The sequence below is a fragment of the Xiphophorus hellerii genome, chromosome 15 (genome assembly GCF_003331165.1).
Source record: "Xiphophorus hellerii strain 12219 chromosome 15, Xiphophorus_hellerii-4.1, whole genome shotgun sequence".
NCBI lineage: Eukaryota > Metazoa > Chordata > Actinopteri > Cyprinodontiformes > Poeciliidae > Xiphophorus > Xiphophorus hellerii.
In genome coordinates this window covers 17,964,750-17,983,967 of record NC_045686.1, presented here as the reverse complement: position 1 = coordinate 17,983,967, position 19,218 = coordinate 17,964,750, and the positions used below count along the sequence as shown (strand labels likewise).

Below are 19,218 nucleotides of genomic sequence, written 5' to 3'. Positions count from 1 at the left end.
GTATAAGTAAACATAAAAGCAAATCACAGCTTTTTTTTTTTGTTTTTGTCACAATATGTCTCTAATCTTGTGCCAATAGCTCCAGATACTGGGACATCACTTCTGCCCCATCTAGGTCATTGTGGACATTTGTTTCAGTGGTCTCTGCCTTGACACGCCCATTCAATTACACATCACTGCACCCAGGTTAAAATAATTTCAACATTTATGCAAAGTCCAGGTGGCATGTTGGTGTAGAGCTCTTCCTTTGAAGCAGCCACGAGGCCCATAGGACTCTGGAGGAGCTGCAGAGATCCACTGCTCAGGCTGGATATTCTGTCAAAAGCACAACTATTAACAGAACTCGCCTACATGAAAAAGTGACAAGAAGAAAGCAATGTGAAGGAATTTGTCAAACGGCACAAAGAAGAAGATTCTTTGGTCAGATTAGACCAAAATTTAACTATGTGTGATGGAAAGCTCCACTGCACATCAAGCTAAACACACGCTGTCAAACACTTGGTGACAAAACAAGCACACATTGAAAGACAATCTAGTGCAGAAATTTCACACAGAGAAACTGCTTTTGCATCTGGTTTTGAAACGTGTTCTCTGTCCATTGCAGATACACTCGACTGAAGCTGCAGCTCAACCCAGAGGGACGAATTCCTGTCAAGAAGTAAGTCTTTCTGACTCATCCTTCTCTCCCCTGGCACCTTTTAGCTCTTTTGATCAGCACACACTGTAGCTTGCTCTGCCTCTACACTTTACTCTGGGCATTAGTGCACTTCAACATCCACAGCCTTACTGTGGATGTCTGCACACATAGGACTATATTATCCGTATCCATTCCGTCCTGATATTTTAACGCAGCTCATATTATCTTCCAGATTGTTGGTTTCACACAACCACAATTTGGGGTGTGTGAAACAAATCTTTTTGTGTATGTCTGGCTAGAGAGCATTAGTTTAATTTGTCTGTGACTTTGTCATCAGCTCGTTGAAAAACAAACTCCCTCTATTGCCATTACTCAAGTCGAGCTCTCAGGCAGCAACAGTGAACTTCTGTGATAACCTCCCTCAGAGCCACCGCTGAAAGCGGTGGGTGTCAAAACACAGAGCCAGTGACACACTCCTCACCGTTTAGGGAATTAACCTCCTGGCTGGGGAGGCATGTCTGCTTGAGTAATGTCAGTTTGACAGCATCTCCCACTGAGCATACAGGAAGTCCTCATAGATCTGCACAGGCATACATCAACCAATAAATAAAACACACTATGGCATATGAAAACATGTCTGAACAGTCATGTGGCACCTGTAATGAACCAGACTTGGCTGCAGTAAATCATATTTATTGTCTGTGTAAAACAAACTGAAGACAAGAACTCAACAACCTTGATAAAAACTAATTCAGTCACAGATGGCTGATATTTGCTGTTCGAGAGATAAATGAATTAGGAAATGTTATTTTTTATTATCTCCATTTTTGTGTGATGAATAAAATAGTATGCTTGTACATTCTTTGTGTTGTGGAAAAATAAAAATATGTCTGTAAAGGTAAAGGTCATTTTATTTATATAGCGCATTTTCAACAACAAGGCAACAAGTCTGTAGTGAGTATTTGTAATTTCTATCAATTTTCTAATCATTTTTTTAAAATATCTATCATTTACCCCCTAGTCCACTAAAGAAAATGTGGCTATATCACTTCAATATATAAACTCTACCAGCAGGAGGTCATTCATAGTTATTTTGGTTTGATCAGGAACCTGTCACATTTCTAAAGAGATGACTTGCCTAAATGGCTAACTGGTACCTCAGTAATATGAAATTGGAGTAATATGATGCTTGATTTGAAAATCTTAATAAAAGAGAACAGAAAGGTGCTGCAGGTCCTTTAAAAATGAAAATGCGTATCTCAATTTTGATGCATATAATTTACAGATAACATTGGAATATTTAACACTTGATCTATCGGCGCCATTCAAGCTGAAATTGGCTGATTCTAATCTTCGCCTGATTGCATTGTATTGCGTTTTTATTGGTTTTTCACTGGGATATTTTGACAACAGCAACAATTATAAAGGAGGAGAAAAGCTAAAATACTCTGAATCTTTATCCATGTTTATGTCAGCTTATTGTGGAAAATGAGTATTATTACTGCATGCTTATTAAGCTGAGATGTGTGCAATTCAAAAGACCTAATATTGAAACAATAATTATTCTTCTGTTGTATTAAAGGCTCATTCAAAGTACTTACTTTATAGTTAATTTCTCATTATTGGTGTTCCAAGTTGGTCACTGTGCTATTATACCATCAGTAATAAACATTTTAACTCTTTGTTCACATTTGCTCAGAAATAAAATAGAGCAGTTTTTGACAGTAAGATACGTGTAATTCATGAGATCTTGAATTGAAATGGCAATAGTCTTCAATCTGCTATTTGTGCTAAAGATCTACTAAATACCTTTTAAAGAGCAGTTTGATGAAATTTCTCTTATGCTTCAAAAACTGAATCAGTAATAAAAAATAACTTTACTGCAAGGCTACACTCGGGAAAGCTCGCAGCTTTCTTCCTCTCCTTCCTCTCATATTCTTCTACATCTTCTTCTGCATTTTTTATTCAAGTGTTATCTGTGCCCCACTTTTTCCCCTCCAGTTTGCAGACTCTCATTGGAATTTTTATTTCTCTTTGCTTATTTTTTATTTATTTCTTTTACTCTATAGTTTTTTACTGTGACTTATTCTTACAGTGGAAGCTCCCCACAGGACAATGGGAGTCTCTTGAAGGATATCCTGAATGAGCATTGGTTGAATGAGCATTGGTTGAATGAGCATTGGTTGAAAGTGTTAGGATTTGACATGCAGATGATCAGAGAGGAAGCCTCTCTATCAGTGTGACACTTTCTGTTTTTACTCATAAGAGGCTGTCTCTGTCTGCCTGCAGTATCTTCAGGATGTTCTCAGCAGACAGGAAGCGAGTGGAGACAGCACTGGAAAACTGCAACCTCCCTTCTGGCAGAGTAAGACTGCAAAATACACGAGTTTCCTTTTTTTATTCTGTCATATGAATCTGCGTCCATATATGTTGCTTCTTCTCCCTTCCTGCTTGTTTTTAGCCGCACGCTCTTTAATCTTCTCCACCTCATCTATCAGTCTGTCGCTATTTAGCCCATTTTCTCCTGAAACAATAACCCATTGTTGCTTCGCTCATTTGTTTGGAGTCATACTTTATGGATGGCTGCATGTTTTAAACCTTAAACCAATTCGCTCTTTGTTGTAATGCAACAAACGGACCCAGCGGGAGCAATAAAGACGACAAGAGCTGCTTTCTTTCCACCCATTTTCAGACTTTGCATGACAAAAGCTGCCCTCTCATGCAAGCCGTCCCACAGCTCTCCAACGGTGGAGCAGCGTGCAATGTTCATGCTTGAAAGTGGGAAAATGCTGTTTAATGAACACATGCCGAAACATATGGACACACAGGAGAGCAGACAATAAGGTTGTAGTAATTGGCTTCTGAATGTAAACTGAAATAAAAGCACGCACACCCCGACACGCACCCACACACAAAAAGCTATACATAATTAGCACAATGAACGGCATCAAGACAGGGGGTGGAGGGTGTTGCTGTGTGCAGGTCTGCTGGGATTTGCTGTTATTCCACAGCGCAAGTAATTACAGCTAAATGGTATCGCTGTTAATCCCTCAAACACACACACACCCGACAGGCAGGGGTGTGTTCACAACATGGTTCACACCAAGGTCTCCTGAATGACTCAGTGAGTTTTAGCAAGGCTTGACCTCCACCCCGTCTCTCTGTGCATCTTCCCTCTTCTCCCTCCCTCTCTTTTCTAATACCCTCTGGTTCTGCTCTGGTTCCTGTTGGCACGCCTGCTGCTGAGCGCACTCTGTATTTATCATACCTGCTCGGCTGCGATAGCTCGGTAAGGCGCCCACTCTGTGGGTGCAAACTGGAAGCAGTCCTGTTGATGTTTTGAATTTTCAAAGCTGTGACCACGTGGAGATGATCCTCTAAAGAAAACTGAATGAATGAGTAAGAGGTCGGCGTTTCCTGCAGACACATCAGGGAGTTGGACGCAAGAATTTTATTTAAACAGTACAGTAAATAGCTGCCACATCCACACAGCATGACTCATATAGAATGTACTCATTAATTTCCGGAGGCGGTTGATGATCGGCACACAGAGGATTTGTTCTGTTTGAAAGTTTTTCTTTATTACTCTATGGACTTCAAGCAAAAAAAACAGTCATTACGTAGTAGATGTTAAAAGGATTTTAGTTGTGTGTAGCAGCCATTCTGGAAAGTTTCCAAGTACTTCCATGTTCACACATTTTAATACAGAATTGGAACAAGACTTGGGAGTTTTCCAGCTTTTGTTTATATCACAAAACAAACACAGAGTATTAAAGAAAAATGTTTTTTCATTGACATTGCTTGACTGGGCTGCACAGTGGCGCAGTTGGTAGCACTGTTGCCTTGCAGCAAGAAGGTCTTGGGTTTGATTCCCGGCTGGGGTCTTTCTGCATGGAGTTTGCATGTTCTCCCTGTGCATGCGTGGGTTCTCTCCGGGTACTCCGGCTTCCTCCCACAGTCCAAAAACATGACTGTCAGGTTAATTGGTCTCTCTAAATTCTCCCTAGGTGTGAGTGTGTGTGTGCATGGTTGTTTGTCTTGTAATGTCTCTGTGTTGCCCTGCGACAGACTGGCGACCTGTCCAGGGTGAACCCCGCCTCTCGCCCGGAACGTAGCTGGAGATAGAGACCAGCAACCCTCCCGACCCCATTAGGGACAAAGGGTGAACAGAAAATGGATGGATGGATTGCTTGACTGAGAAGAATTGACCAAAAGGTTCCTACAGCTTGAAAATCCAAGAAAGACAATTTAAGATTTGTTTGTTCTCTTACCAACCCTGACCTAAAAATCCAACATGGCTGAATTGTATATATACATTTCAGTATACATTTCTAATACATTTGTATTAGAACCCACTGGTTTCCCAACTTCCTGAATTAAGAACACCGTTGGAGTTCCTGAATTTTCTCCACCTCACCTCTTTTTTGAGGAGTTTCAGTTTGAAGCAGATATTGGTGTCTTTTAATAACTCATCTATTTCCCTGTTACCTATTAATATTAGCACTTCAGTGGACCCTTGACTATTCACTGTGTAGTATTCAGGGATTTACCTATTTTTTTCTGTGAAGCGTAAATTCAAATTATGTTTACAAAGCAGCCAATCTAGGAGCGTCATTCATTTTCCTTGCTGCTGATTGGCTGTGTAAATAATTCACTGAATGTTCAAACATGCTCGCCATTACTACCATCAGATGCTATCTAATGCCAATTGTGTTTTTGGCAGTGATAACAGGCGAAACTAAAACCTCTGCTATCACCAATGTAAACATGTGAACTGGCTAGACTCTACTGGCACTTTTACTGAGTTTGTGTGCTTTAGTCAGATAAGAAAACAGATTAAAGCAGTGGCCACAAACACTTCAGGTGGATAAGGAGTAAAACAGAGAAAGAAAATGTGAAAAGCAACTCATGGCTGCTGTTGGTGATCTGTGATGCATGTTCCTTTTCCTAAGGCCCGGAAAACCTGTTTTGTTTTTTTACGGCATCATGAATTCTTAGAAAATCCAGAGTATTTTAAATAAACATCTGCTGGCCCCTCTATGAAAACTAACCTTCAACGACATTCTTCCCTGGCGATCTCAATCCCAGACCAATGCTATTTAGAAAAACCTGTGTGCTTTGCTGAATTGTTAATAAAAGCAAAAAAAAACGTATTATTTGACAAAGAGCCTAATAGGTTATTACATTGAAAATGACTGTTTAACAGAGAATAAAAATACAACTTTTACATGTTGTTTACAAAACAAACAACAAAAAGTATTACGTATATAGCTTACCCTGTAAGAATAATTCGGGAAGTATCTTTATTTTCTGTTGCTTCCAAAACAGCACATTTACAAGCAAAGCAATATTTATTTTAAAGTTAGTGGGCCTGAATTTAATGTTTATTGATTTGCAGTTTTTTTTTTTTAAAGTAGCCCACTTTCTGCCTGTTATATAAAAGATGCATGTCATTCATGTGATCCTGCTGCTGCTGTCATCTGCAGAATGACTCCGTCCCCCAGGAGGACTTCACTCCAGAGGTTTACAGCATGTTCCTGAGTAACATCTGCTCTCGACCAGAGCTGGACAACATCTTCTCTGAAGTGTAAGAACTTTATTGTTTCTAATTCACAGTTGAGAAAAAAATCTTTATCAATCAGTACCGAAGGTTTCATTTGTTATCCATGTTTTTGACATCTCAGTTTTCCTTAAAGTTAAATATAACAGGATTCATATAAATCCTGTTATATTAAGGATATGTTGCTATTTCTTTACACATTCTTTATAAGAATTCAAAATGAAGAAGAAAAATTGTTAACTTTGCTTATGATAACTACAGTAAATGACCAAAAAAGCCTTAGGATGCAAAACAGGAAAACCTCCAATAATACATTTTCTGCCAATTATTTATCAGGCTTTAATATATCAGATATATCAGGATTATATCTGCATAAATGATCTTCTAATAATATTATATTCCTGCCTTCCTGCTCGCTTCATTTTAGTAAGTGAATATCTTAAAGACATTTCTTTTTACCAATGTTCATACATTAATAAAACATGTATTTCATTATTTTATTAAATAAAATATATATAGCCAGTCCCAAACCAGGAGTGTCTTACAATTTAAGGCTTACTGTTAAGCTGCGGACTGTGAATTTCCACTTGACCTTGAGTTAGTCAGAGCATGAGATGAGCCAGTATAATGGTGTCACTTAATCTATAGGATTTAATTACCCCTAAGAGTGAGGGGACAGGAGACAGAAGGATACAGGGAACACAATTTACTTTCACACTCTTAGATATGAATAACAATTTAATCAAGATATAAGCACCTTTTTGTCTTTGCTATAACTGCTCCTACCCTTCATGATGTTCCCTTTTTTTCTTTGCTCACATTTCTATTATTATTTTTTTTTTAACATTTCGTCCGAGCATAACTTTTTGTAACATTTCTTGATTACTTCCTCTCCACAGTGGAGCAAAGAGCCGGCCGTACCTCACAGTGGAGCAGATGACAGAGTTCATTAACAGCAAGCAGCGAGACCCTCGTCTGAATGAGATCCTCTACCCTCCGCTCAAACCAGAGCAAGTTCAGCTGCTGGTGGACAAATATGAGCCCAACACGTCGCTTGCACAGAAAGGTCAGAGACACATATTTCTTACTTTTAAAAGTCAGTTATTTAGATAATTAGGAAACCCTTATCACCAAAATATTTCACCAGCTCATTAGGTGCCCAAATTAATCACAGTGAAGGAAATTTCCTGGTGTTGCATACATGAGTGTGAAACAAATCCTTAACAAACCTCGAATCCATCTCTTTGGATGGATTCGAAAATGGATCCATGGGGGAATCTACACACCGATCACTCAGCATTGCCTTCTTCGTGAGTGCAAAATATATTTTTAATGTCTTTCTGAAAAGATCTACGTAACTTGTTAGCATTACACTAACAGGAATTCAACACACATTGCAATGTCCTCCATTTCTTGCAGTTGTTTTGCTTCCACTATTTGCCTTATTGCTGCACTGGATTCATATTTTTCACTATTTTTTTTCCTTTTATGGCTATTTTAGTCATGAAGGTAGAACTTCAGGTCATGATATCAATGAGACAATAAATGTGATGCAATTCTTTAACCAATTAATTCAGAGATAAGCAAACAAACAGATATTGATTGAAGCTTAAACTTAATCAAAAATATACAACAATTAGATACTATCTCTACAAATGTACTGTACTTGCTTGTGATTATGCGAGAATAAAATAGGGACACCTGTGCATGATTAAATCTCACCCTTGTCCCACAAGTAAGCGGGACAGACTCCTGCAACGAACATTTACAGTGTGAACATGTGTACCTTCACATCATTTAACTGTGACAGCATCAATGCACACATTATTTCAAATACTTCAGTAAATATGCCCCACAGAATTTAAAACTAAAACTCTTCAAAAAGTTCCGGTTTTTCACCTGTTTTACTGCACAAATTTCACTAAACAACAATTTACTCTTGTGCAGATTTTATGTTCAGGACATTGTCTTCTCAATTTCAGCACATTTTCTTTTCCATTTTTACACACATCAATACTAACTGACAATTAAACGTGTTAACTTTAACACCCTAGGAGTCACTGGGAACTTTTGAAAATTCTCATTATCGAAGGAATCACAAAACAAATGACTTAACCCTCATTGTTTGGACTTTTTTATGGTTCTGATGTCAAAACGCTGCTCTTAAATGTCGTTATGTCTTAATGTATTTGAGGTGCTGATAAGACAACTTTAGTACTGCACATCTCATTTTGGAGGCAGGAAACTAGTGGGATGCTTGACAAAACATTACTAAGCACACATACATCATGAATAAATACATTCAGAAAAAAAATGCCTTATTTCAAAATTAATGAAAAAGCCAAGCTTAAGGGGTAAAATGAAAACATCAGGAGCTGCAGAATGAGTCATGTAGGGCCGGATGAGTGTCGAGGATCCAACATTCATGGACATGCTGTGCTTTCATGTCCTCTGAGGTGTCAGTGGACCAGTCGCTGCCAGAACTGGAGAACATCCCACCCCAGATATCAGGCAACAAGCTCGGATGTGTGCCAATTCAAATTTTATCTCTGCTGGAAAGTATGCTGCGTAACTGTGCCAAAACGAGGGACTTATTTTACACCATGTTCTGTTTATTGTCGAGCAAATCATTCCTACATTTTTATTTATTTTTTTTTTTTACATTGACCAAAATAGTTTAATACATGATAAATACTGCATATTTTGTTTTTGTGATGGAGGGGTTTTTTTTACAGTCGATTTTCCTATTAAGACTCAAAAAACATCATGTTGAATTGAATTGGCCGTCTTACTCCATCCTGCCTCTTAATTTTATCCTTAATTCATTTCTCAACCTAGTAATTCTACCGCGTCCTCTCCCATTTACACGGCTTTATTCATTTTTGCTTATATTTAAAGAACAAATTTTCTTCCATTAAAACATGGTGTTTCTGTTTTAGGATGTAAAAAATGCTAATCTGTCCAGAAGAGGCTGTTTATCTACAAATCTCTTCACCGTCCCATCATTATGTTAATCTGATGTGCATGTTCTCTTTCGGATTTCACTGAATATAAATTGGCCCTAATTGTCTGAGGCAGAGAATTGGGTGTGATTTTAATAATCTCTCCAGAGTAAAGTACCTACTTTACATTTATTCCAACATAATTGAGCGTGGCTGAAACTACAGGAAATCCTTTTTTTAAACTCTTCTTGAATGTGTAGCTTCATTGCCCAGTTAGCGACTCTGATCGCCGCGATCCGCTCTTGCACCGATGCTGTGTGCTCATCCTGTCCTGGGCTCTCTGGAAGCGTGCCCTTCCCCTTCCTCGTGACAGATTTCCCCTTGTGAAGTATTTATCTAGCCGGAGGAAGTGCTGCCATCTGCTCTGCAGACGCGCCCAGAACTCCACGTTACCTTCACATTCACTTTCATGGACTCGTCCACATGGTTTTATAGCTCTTAAAGTCATTAGTATTTTTTAAACTGTTTACGGTATATTCAGTGATATGGCCTTTCTTTAATATATGTCATAAGCATTAGCATTGAAAGCTAATATAGTGCCTTGTAAAAGTGTTGACAACCTGTCGACTCTTTAAAATGTTTCATGTTTTAACTATAAATTGCAAAAGGGGTTTTATTTAATACGCCAACATAAAGTAGTGCGTTATTAAGAAATGGAAAGGAAATTATGCATGACTTTCTATATATCATTTAACAAATAAAATGTGCAGCATGCATATACGGTATGTTCAACCCCTGAGATAATATTTTCTTGAACCTGCAATCAAATCTTAAAATTTTTGGGATACATCTCTAATACGTTTGCCATCTAGAGACTAAAAGGTTTGGTAGTGTCATGCTAATACCGTGTAGTGGTGTGTAGCCAGTATGGTTCAACTAGGTTCGACTACTGGAGCAGAATTTAGCTTTAAGTGAAGTAGCAGACCACAGACCAGGAAATGAGTTTAAACTGTTGGACAAAAGATGTTGGTAATGTATAAAACACAAAATATCAAATTACTTAAGCAATACAGAAAAAACAAAACAATCATACCCAAGTAACCTGGTTTACAAAAGATGAAGTCATTCTAGTCTCTTAAGCAGAACCTAAGGATTGTCCGGTATTTATCTCTATCCACCCTCCCATCAACTCTGACCAGTTTCACTGTCACTGCTGACAAAAAAGCACTAGTTGATATGTTGGTACACATTAACATTTCCTGTTTAGGTAAAAAAAGTTCAGTTTTTATCTTATTTTTGCCCAAAATTGCTTTTCCCACCTGAGATGTGGAAATTTTCAGCTGCTTTCCATTTTCAGGGAACGGACCGAACAGTTCTCTGTGAGATATTCGAAGCTTGGATATTGTTTTATAACTTAGGCCCGTTTAAGCATTTCTCCAGATTTATCACTGTGCTGTCTGGTGTTTTCCCTGGTCAAAGGACGCACCCTCCACTTTTCACCTCTTTATTTGTACTGCAATTTTCCTGGGATGACTAGGGTTACAAGATATTGTAAGATGTGTACGCTCATGGCAGATGATCTAAAACTAATGAATATGCTTTTGAATTTTGTATCCTTCATTCAGCTTTTCAGTTCTGTCTCATAGCGAGACAGAACAGTTCATTAATTTGTGCTTCTTCAGTTTATGCTGGCTTTTATGCTGTGATCAGAATGCTGAATATAATATGAGGAGACTCTTAAAGTATTATCCATTCACAGAGCATTTCTGGCCCATTGTCATATTTTCAGATGTTGAAAGATGAATCTTTCAAGTCATTATTTCAGTCTAATCGCAGTATCCCTATCCACCCGGGTGTAGTTTCACCTTTAAGTCTCACCTTTGCTGTAACCCCAGTAGAGTCTCACTCTACTACAGATGTGATCCCAGCTATGTTAACATATTTCCACACTGTGGTCTACAAATGTCTCGAGAGCTGAGGAAACCCTTTGACTGGGACTGTCGATGTGATGCAGGTCAGACCTTAGTCATGCACAGAGACATCCCAACAGTTGACAAAGGAGTGAGACACCCAGTGCATCTGAGCTCAGACGCACAGGAGCCAGCGCTAATTAGCTCAGCAACTCTGCAGAGGGCGGTACCGCATTAATTAGCATAAAGTGGCCGGAGGGACCTGCTGCACCCATCAAACTCGCATTACTTAGCATATTTAGAATAACGTTACGGGAGAGTGAGTGTGTAGGTGGAGTAGGCACGTTAGCTATAGCGGTCGCTTTGAATTCAGCATTGAATCAGTGCAGGTTTTGTGTGTGAAGTTTGTGGTCATATAGCTGCAGATCACAGTCTTTCCAGTGGATGGCAACAGCTAGTTTTCACTTAATCTCAGATTCACTTTTATGTATTTTTGTCAGCTCAATGAAGGATCATGTCATTGACAGTGACTTAAAGCAAAGAAAGAGCAGACTCAGGGGGGAGCTTATCTGTGACAGATCCTTCTATTACTTATAACCTGTAACAATGTTTAAGTTAGTGGAGCCTGAAATATAGAAAGATACATTTATGTTCTGATCTATGGCTACAAAAGAGGCCATTTCACATATTTGAGCAGGTTTTGTGCAGGTCCTCCTAATTCCTAATTCCTTCTCCTAATTCAGAATAATACCTGCTCAAAGTAAAATGCATGAGTTGGGCGTTTTGAGTTACTGGTGTCTAAGAATAGATGCATTGCCTTGCAAAAGCATTCATACTACTTGATTTTTTTTTTCTTTTATAATTTTTTTATTACTATTATTATTTTATTATTTTTTATTTTTATGTCTCACTATAGATTTAGTCCACTTGACCTGGATTAGGTCATGTGGAGTTAATCTGACCAGAGTAGCTTTTCCCACCTGAGATGTGCAGTTTGTGGTGGTTTTGTGACAAGTTTTTAAATATCCAAAGAGTGTAAATTCCTTTGCGCGGCAATGCATACCAAATTCATCAAATATATTTTACTTTCTAAATCACTTTTTAAGATTTTATGTACAGAGTTTATACTCGGAGATCTATGAAGTTATTTAGATGAAAGAGAGAAAATGGTTGAATTATATCACCCTGGCTACTTCAAATGTATTGTTTTCATGCAGGTCAGATCTCGATGGAGGGCTTTGCCCGATATCTGAACGGGGAAGAGAACAGCATCATTCCCCCAGAGAAGCTGGACCAGAGTGAAGACATGACCTTTCCACTCTCTCAATATTTCATCAACTCCTCACACAACACATACCTCACAGGTACGTGCGCAGAGATGTGAGTCAGAATTAGACGCTCAGTCGGTCTAATTGCACAGGTACATCCTTTATTCTTCTCTACAAATGAGCGGATCAGTCACGCAATAAGCAGCAAAATTAAAGTGCCGCGAGCGAGAACGTTCAACTTTATACCTCGCAGGTCAGTCAATCAAATCTGGTGGCGCATCTAAAGCTTCCTTTCCCGTGTTACCACTCAAGAGGTTATCCAATCAAGTCATAGCCTGAGACTCCTTTCATTGTCATTCATGAGTTAAATATTTCTGCCGACTGGTAGTCACAGTAGCTGCTTCTTGGCAGCGTGCCACGGAGGCGTTTGCAATACAGGGGGCCATTTTCTCCTCAATGGATATTAGAATTCATCTATTCAAATCTATTCTGAGAGGAAACCGAAGTGCATTGAATCTTTCAAGTGAATCAGACCTCTCGAGCAGTGGGAAAAAAAATGGAATTGCTGTAATGCCCCAGCCTCATAGACTGCGAAATAGAGAAATGAGAAAAACAAACAAGGGCTGTTTCGCTTTCTTCTCACGAACACAGCTTCCTTTACTTCTTTTCAAAGCGAAACAAGTTTTGCTGTTTTTAAGTGGGAGCAAGGAGGTGCACCTCTAAAGGGCAGGTTTGTGTCATTGCTGCAAAGGCATCTTAATCATGTGTTTGATAGTGACTAACGCAATAATGTTTGGCAAACCTCCCTTACTGGTCTTAAAAGGATATTAACTAAAAAGAAAAAAGAAAATTGTGGAAAAAAGCTTCTGAAAAGATCAGCATAACGAAGTGAGAGCCTCTCGCTTTCACATAGCTGTTTTTAATGTTGCAGGAAAGCAAACCGCTAATGCAAAGTGATAATTGCTTCACTAATGGTGACATGTTAAAGAGATTTGCCTGCATTAGACACTTCTACTGTTTTTTTTGTTTTTTTTCCCATCTTGCCAGGAACTGAAAGGATTAATGAGCTGGTGCGTGTGCTTGTGTGTGTTGTGCAGCGGGCCAGCTCGCAGGAAACTCCTCGGTTGAGATGTACAAACAGGTCCTCCTGTCTGGGTGCCGCTGTATTGAACTGGATTGCTGGAAAGGACGCACCACAGAGGAAGAGCCTGTCATCACTCATGGGTTTACAATGACAACTGAAATCTCTTTTAAGGTACGGGCAAAAAAAACAACAACCCTGAAACCCTTGATGCATGGGTAGGAGCAGAAGATGATCTTGAAATCTGTTTCCTGTCAGTGCAGTTTGGGTTACCTAAATGCTTTTTTATTAGAAGATGCTCTGTGTTTAAATTGAAAATACCTGGAATCAGAGTCACCACCTGGATTTAACTAAAAAAATAGGAACAAGCATCATATTTGATAATTACTGCAAAGGAGATTATGTTTACGGTGTTACCAATTTATTTCACCCCAGCCAATGCAATGATTGTTGAAAGGCAAATTCTGTGATCATCCAATAAAACATTAGATTGTCACCTTTTTTTGATGGCAACCACAACAAGGCTGCCATCCACCACTGTATAACATTATGGATTTTTGCACCCTTATCCTGTTTCATACATTTAACCAGTGAGATTGTTTCTGTGCTTAAACAATAGCTTTAACTAAAGAGTTCTGGTCAAAGTCCTATACTAACTTTCTTGTTTATCAAATTGACTATAACTGTTGGCTGGTGTTATGAAAAGACTAAAGCCCCAAAATTTGCTTTAAGGTTAAATCAGTATTGTAACCTAGTTATTATAGCATTTTCCATCCAACAAATTTGTTTTCTGTTAATATATATAGGAAAAGTATTCTTATGAGATTTGAAAAAAATGAAAAAAAGAGTTACATTTTTTTATCATGGCCTCATTTTAACACGGAGAAACCTTTTAGAGCTCCTCCATCCTCAGCTTGTACTTCAGTTCACTACTGTGCTACATTATCATTTATTGCAATGCCATTCAGATCAATTATTGAGATTTGAAAATATGAGTTGGAAACGTTTGTGTCCAATTTTATACTTACTAAAGGACTAGAAATGTGTTGCGTTGCATCGGTCTGATCCAAGTTGATTTGTAAAACATTCATAATGTGATTTTTTTTTTTTAATCACACTGTTGTCTCTGCTGTGAAAAATGTTTGCTTTTAGTGTTTTGTGCTGGAAAGCATTAAATGAGCTTTGCTAGAAAAAGGCAACAGCAACATAGGCAGCCCATTTTATCATTCCTTATTAATGCTGCCTTCACAGAAGTTCAAGCAAACTTTGCCTTCTGCACTAATGTGCCTCCTAAGAAGTTGTATGATTCATATTCTTTTGAGTCTGAAGCCTCCCTGCTGTGCTTTTCACTACAGGCTCATGTATGTTTCTAAACACTGCTTGATGCCCTAAAAATTACTTATTTCATGCTTGCATGCACAGTCTTTCAATGATTCCTTATTAGGAACTGAAGAACAAAGAAAACACTTTTAAAAATTTGTACAGTGACTCTTCTTTATGACATCCATCACTGATACACCATTGGTGAGTTTTATGTCTATTTGACAATCCTATGTTGCAAAGTACACAGAGAAAGTATGCACACAGAGTGATAAGAGAAAAACATCAAAATCAATTGTACTAAAAGAGTAAAATTGTCCAAACTCCATCTTTACTGCTGCACCTCATCAGTTTTTTCATCATGTTAGGATCAGTATGTTCAGGTCCTGTTATTTGGTGTTATTTCTTTAAACAAAAAATCCTGCATTGTTAATTAAATTAATATTAACTTTTATAGGAACTGACTTGACTTTCTGAGAAAACTGTTGGTGGACTGAAAGTAAGCTGCGGACACAGTAAATAAATATCAGTTTGCGTTTGCTGACTGGTCACTATGAGCTGATCAGTTCAAGGTTCTGCAGCTTTCAAATCCCTTTTTACTTATTCTGAAAAATGAAACATTTGTGTCAGTGATGCTTCTGAATGACACTAAGCTCTGTTAAATCAGAACATTTTACGAACCTGCATTCCTTCTAGCAGCAGGCTGCTCTTCCTCCTCCTCCTCATCATCCGTAAATGCAATCTCAAGGCTTCTCTTTGACCATCTGACAGATATATGCGGCATCAAACTGCAGTCTTAAAAACACACCACTTCCTCTGGTCTCCAAGCAACAAGTGACAAACTCGGAACACAATTTGTCCATGCATGTCTTTCTTTCCACCTCAAGCGCTACTCCTGTTGCGAGTGCGGCGCTTCAGGTTATGTGAGTAGTGGATTACTGGAAATACAAATGCAGTTTTAAACTGACAGTTTAATCTATTAATAAAAAAAACAAACTTTATGCTCATTTATTAAAAATGTTATTGACCCACCTCCCTGAACAAATACACATTTTTAATCGTTATGTGGCATATTCAACAGTAGATGTATTAGAAGGACAGCGTGACTTTAACTAGGCCACCTCAAAAGTCTCCTTGTATTTACTCAGGTTAACTTCATCTGATAGTAAAAATAATTTTAGAATGGGAAGCATTTAGGTGCAGCAAAAAAAATAAAAAATGTAATCTCTAACAGTAAATACTTTTTCACAGTACTGTACATTTTAAAAACCTGTAACATTTTTTGATGTCTAGTTGTATTGTTTGAATATCTTTAAATATATATTGAAGTAAATACATTCTGTTAGAAATAATACACAGAATAAAACACATTTTGTGTTTGTGGAACGCAGCATTAAATGTTGTGCGGTGAAATGCTGTGGCAGTACTTCTAACAAGTGTAAATTCTGAACACTCATTTGTAACATTTTTGGCAACATCCATGAAGTCTTATTTTTACTTTAGTTGTCTGAATCTAAAAATGTCCAAAAAAAGTTGCTCTAACTCAAAATATATCAACTATCTGACCAAAACACATTTAAATTGGAAAATGCAGTAAATCCATAACTTAAAGTTATTTTTAAGAATTTTTTATTCTGCCATTTGGTCGCATACAGCTGGTATTGAAAGACTGACAGCATCAACAAACACTATGCGGGTTAAGAGGAGACAAAGAAAGGCAGAGTTGGATTGAAAAATGAAGAAAAGAAAAACAAAAAGTGGGGCATGCATGCTGCAAATTGCATGAGACACGGATGCACTGAATAGTCCTAAAGAGAAGAGCCAGGAGGTAATTTATCAAGGTCTTAAGAGGGGGAGAGCACAATAAGGAGAAATTCTTCAAAGGAGGAAAAATATAGCTTTAAACTCTTAAGAATTGAGTAGATGTCAAGAGAAAAAATAAATAAATGGGTGAATTAATTGATACTGGAAATTCTAATATAATTTGACTAAGAGAAGGAGCCTAATGGAATTAAAGTGGAAAGCAAAAAGAAGAGAGCTGAGAAAGATGGAGGAGAGCTGAAGATAAAGAAGGCTGCTGATTTTATTGAAAGTCATGGTGCAAATGGAAATGAAGGCATTAGCTTAACTGACACTGTTGTTAACAACGGTGTAATTGATTTAGACGATCAGTGGTTCAGAAGAGTGATTTCAGACTGGTTCCTCTGAATGTGACAGAACCTCATTAGTCATATAAAACAGACATTAATGATTGGGAAATCAAAACAGTGCGGTAATTGAAATTATTTTATTGATACTGACTCCCTTTCACTGTAATGATCTTACTTCGTATGACCAGCTGTCAAGAATGCTTTAAAATAAAGTCATATGTGAACCTGGGTAAACTGACACATTTACCCAGGGAAATGGGTAAATGTGTCTCAAAAGAGATCCTGTTTTTCAGAATCTCTTTTGTGTTTGCTTTTGTGTTCAGGAAGTGATCGAGGCGATTGCAGAGTGTGCCTTCAAGACCTCGCCGTTTCCTGTCATCCTGTCTTTCGAGAACCACGTGGACTCGTAAGTCGGCAATCTGCTTCAAGTCGGCACCTACCAGTTTTGACCTTTTTGATGAGCACAAAGCGTTTGCCAGCTGTCAGTTACAGGGATGAGGAGAACATTTTGATTTTTTGTTCTATCTTTAATATCTCCTAGGGGATGTCAGGGAAGGAACATACATATTCAGTTTTTGACATTTAGCAGAGAAATCATGATTGTTTCTCTGTGCTTTTGTGCTTGTGTGTCCATGTCGGGGTGTGTGCGTGTGTGTGATGAATCGAAGACCAAAGCAGCAGGCGAAGATGGCAGAGTACTGCCGGTCAATATTTGGAGACGCATTACTGATGGAACCACTGGAGAAATATCCTGTGAGTACACAGGATGCTCGAACACACTCTACATGTTCACATTCTCACTCTGACATTCACACTTTCAGCAGCTCCTTCTCTTCTTAACACGCACCCCGATACATAAAACATGGCATGCAGTGAAGTGTTCAGAAGGTATTAACCCACGGAAGAGTGCACTCAGGAGCCAAAGGAGTGTTTGCATGTGGTTCTTAGAAGGTGGCATTTTGAGGTGAAAAGTAAGAACTGACTGTTTTTAACTCAAAGTAACTGAAGGAAAACATGGAAATGGTGATTGAATACATCGATTAAAGAATTATTTTCAACTCGTTCAAATCGGCTTTGTTGAGGCGTTACTTTAGATCAAGATAAAATGGGAGCAAAGTTTCACTCAACCATGCAGAGTCCCCTTAGCTCATGAAAAAATACCTGTCAGCGAATAAACAAAAGTAAACTATTAAATTTCTGACCCCCACAATTGCACACAGATGTACCTGCTGGACATTTAGTCTCAAAAGACCAGTTTTTTTGTTTTTTTTTTAAATAACAAAGAGGTACAAATAAAAAAAAAAGATACAATAAAAACTAAAAACAATGGCCCAGTTGTAGTTCAGGCATAAAATCTAATTGCGACTCCGCAGCAAAGATTGAAAATTAATGTTCGCAGAAGCCTTTTATGCAATCTTCTTGAATTCCACTTCATAAGTAAAAGCTGTTTTGTATTAGCTTAATAAATAAAATCGCCGCAAAGTCCTACTTTAATATTTGTCGTTGAAATGTGACAAATAAAGGTTATTCAAGGTATTACATGTAATCAAGCCAAGGTCAAAGCTTGCAATATCAGTGTTATTGTGAAAGGAACTCAGGCAACAGGTGTTGTCTTATTTACATGTAGACCAATCTATTTAAACAGAAATATAGAAATTACTGCAAATTCTCATAGCCTCTCCAGAACGTCTGTCTCTTTCACTCACACACACCAGCAACTGTTTACATGCCACAGAAGCCAACTTCAGATGACTCATCGCAGAATCACTCCTATTCGTCTGCATCACCTCTGTGCCATCACCGAGACTGGAAATGACAGGCGTTTAAGATTAAATGAAAGTGTTTTATGCTGTAATCACAACATGGCTTTCCTTGGCAGCCCTTTATCAGCCTTTCCTCTGTTGCCATGGCTACTAGAGAAAAGCTTGCATTGTCCCTTTGTGGCCAAATGCTCAACCCTCCCTCTAGCACCCCCTCCACCCAAAAGACGTCTTTGTGTGTGTGATGACGCAGGCGTCCCGCGCGAGGCAAATATAGACACTTGTCGTACAACTCTCACATGCACACCCCCTCCGAACTTGAAAACACACACACACGCACATGCAGCACACACACTTTAGCACAGAAGTTATTCCCCTCACATTTTTCAGCAGGGAAATTGCTGTCCCTGTTGGTATAACACCACGGAGGAGCGAAAGTTCCCACCACTCTGAGGCAGCATTATCTCACACACACAGGGAGTTCCACTCGTCCTGCCGCCTGCCAAAGACACATCCATCTGAGAATTACAGCCCTCTGACAGGGTTTGACATTGAAGTATTATCAGGGAGAAGCCTTTTGAATAGAGTGG

At 38.5% G+C, this 19,218-nt stretch overlaps 1 protein-coding gene across 1 annotated transcript in view; it reads left to right on the top strand.

Annotated features, from left to right (window-relative positions):
- Positions 1 to 19,218, top strand: part of plcb1l (phospholipase C beta 1-like) — a 117,308-nt gene that overhangs the window by 63,321 nt on the left and 34,769 nt on the right. Inside the window, exons 6-13 of the mRNA XM_032584381.1 lie at positions 605 to 658; positions 2,927 to 3,002; positions 6,124 to 6,224; positions 7,097 to 7,263; positions 12,267 to 12,413; positions 13,415 to 13,572; positions 17,192 to 17,274; positions 17,537 to 17,621. Of these exons, the coding sequence (XP_032440272.1) occupies positions 605 to 658; positions 2,927 to 3,002; positions 6,124 to 6,224; positions 7,097 to 7,263; positions 12,267 to 12,413; positions 13,415 to 13,572; positions 17,192 to 17,274; positions 17,537 to 17,621 (871 nt within the window). The remainder of the gene's footprint in view (positions 1 to 604; positions 659 to 2,926; positions 3,003 to 6,123; positions 6,225 to 7,096; positions 7,264 to 12,266; positions 12,414 to 13,414; positions 13,573 to 17,191; positions 17,275 to 17,536; positions 17,622 to 19,218) is intronic.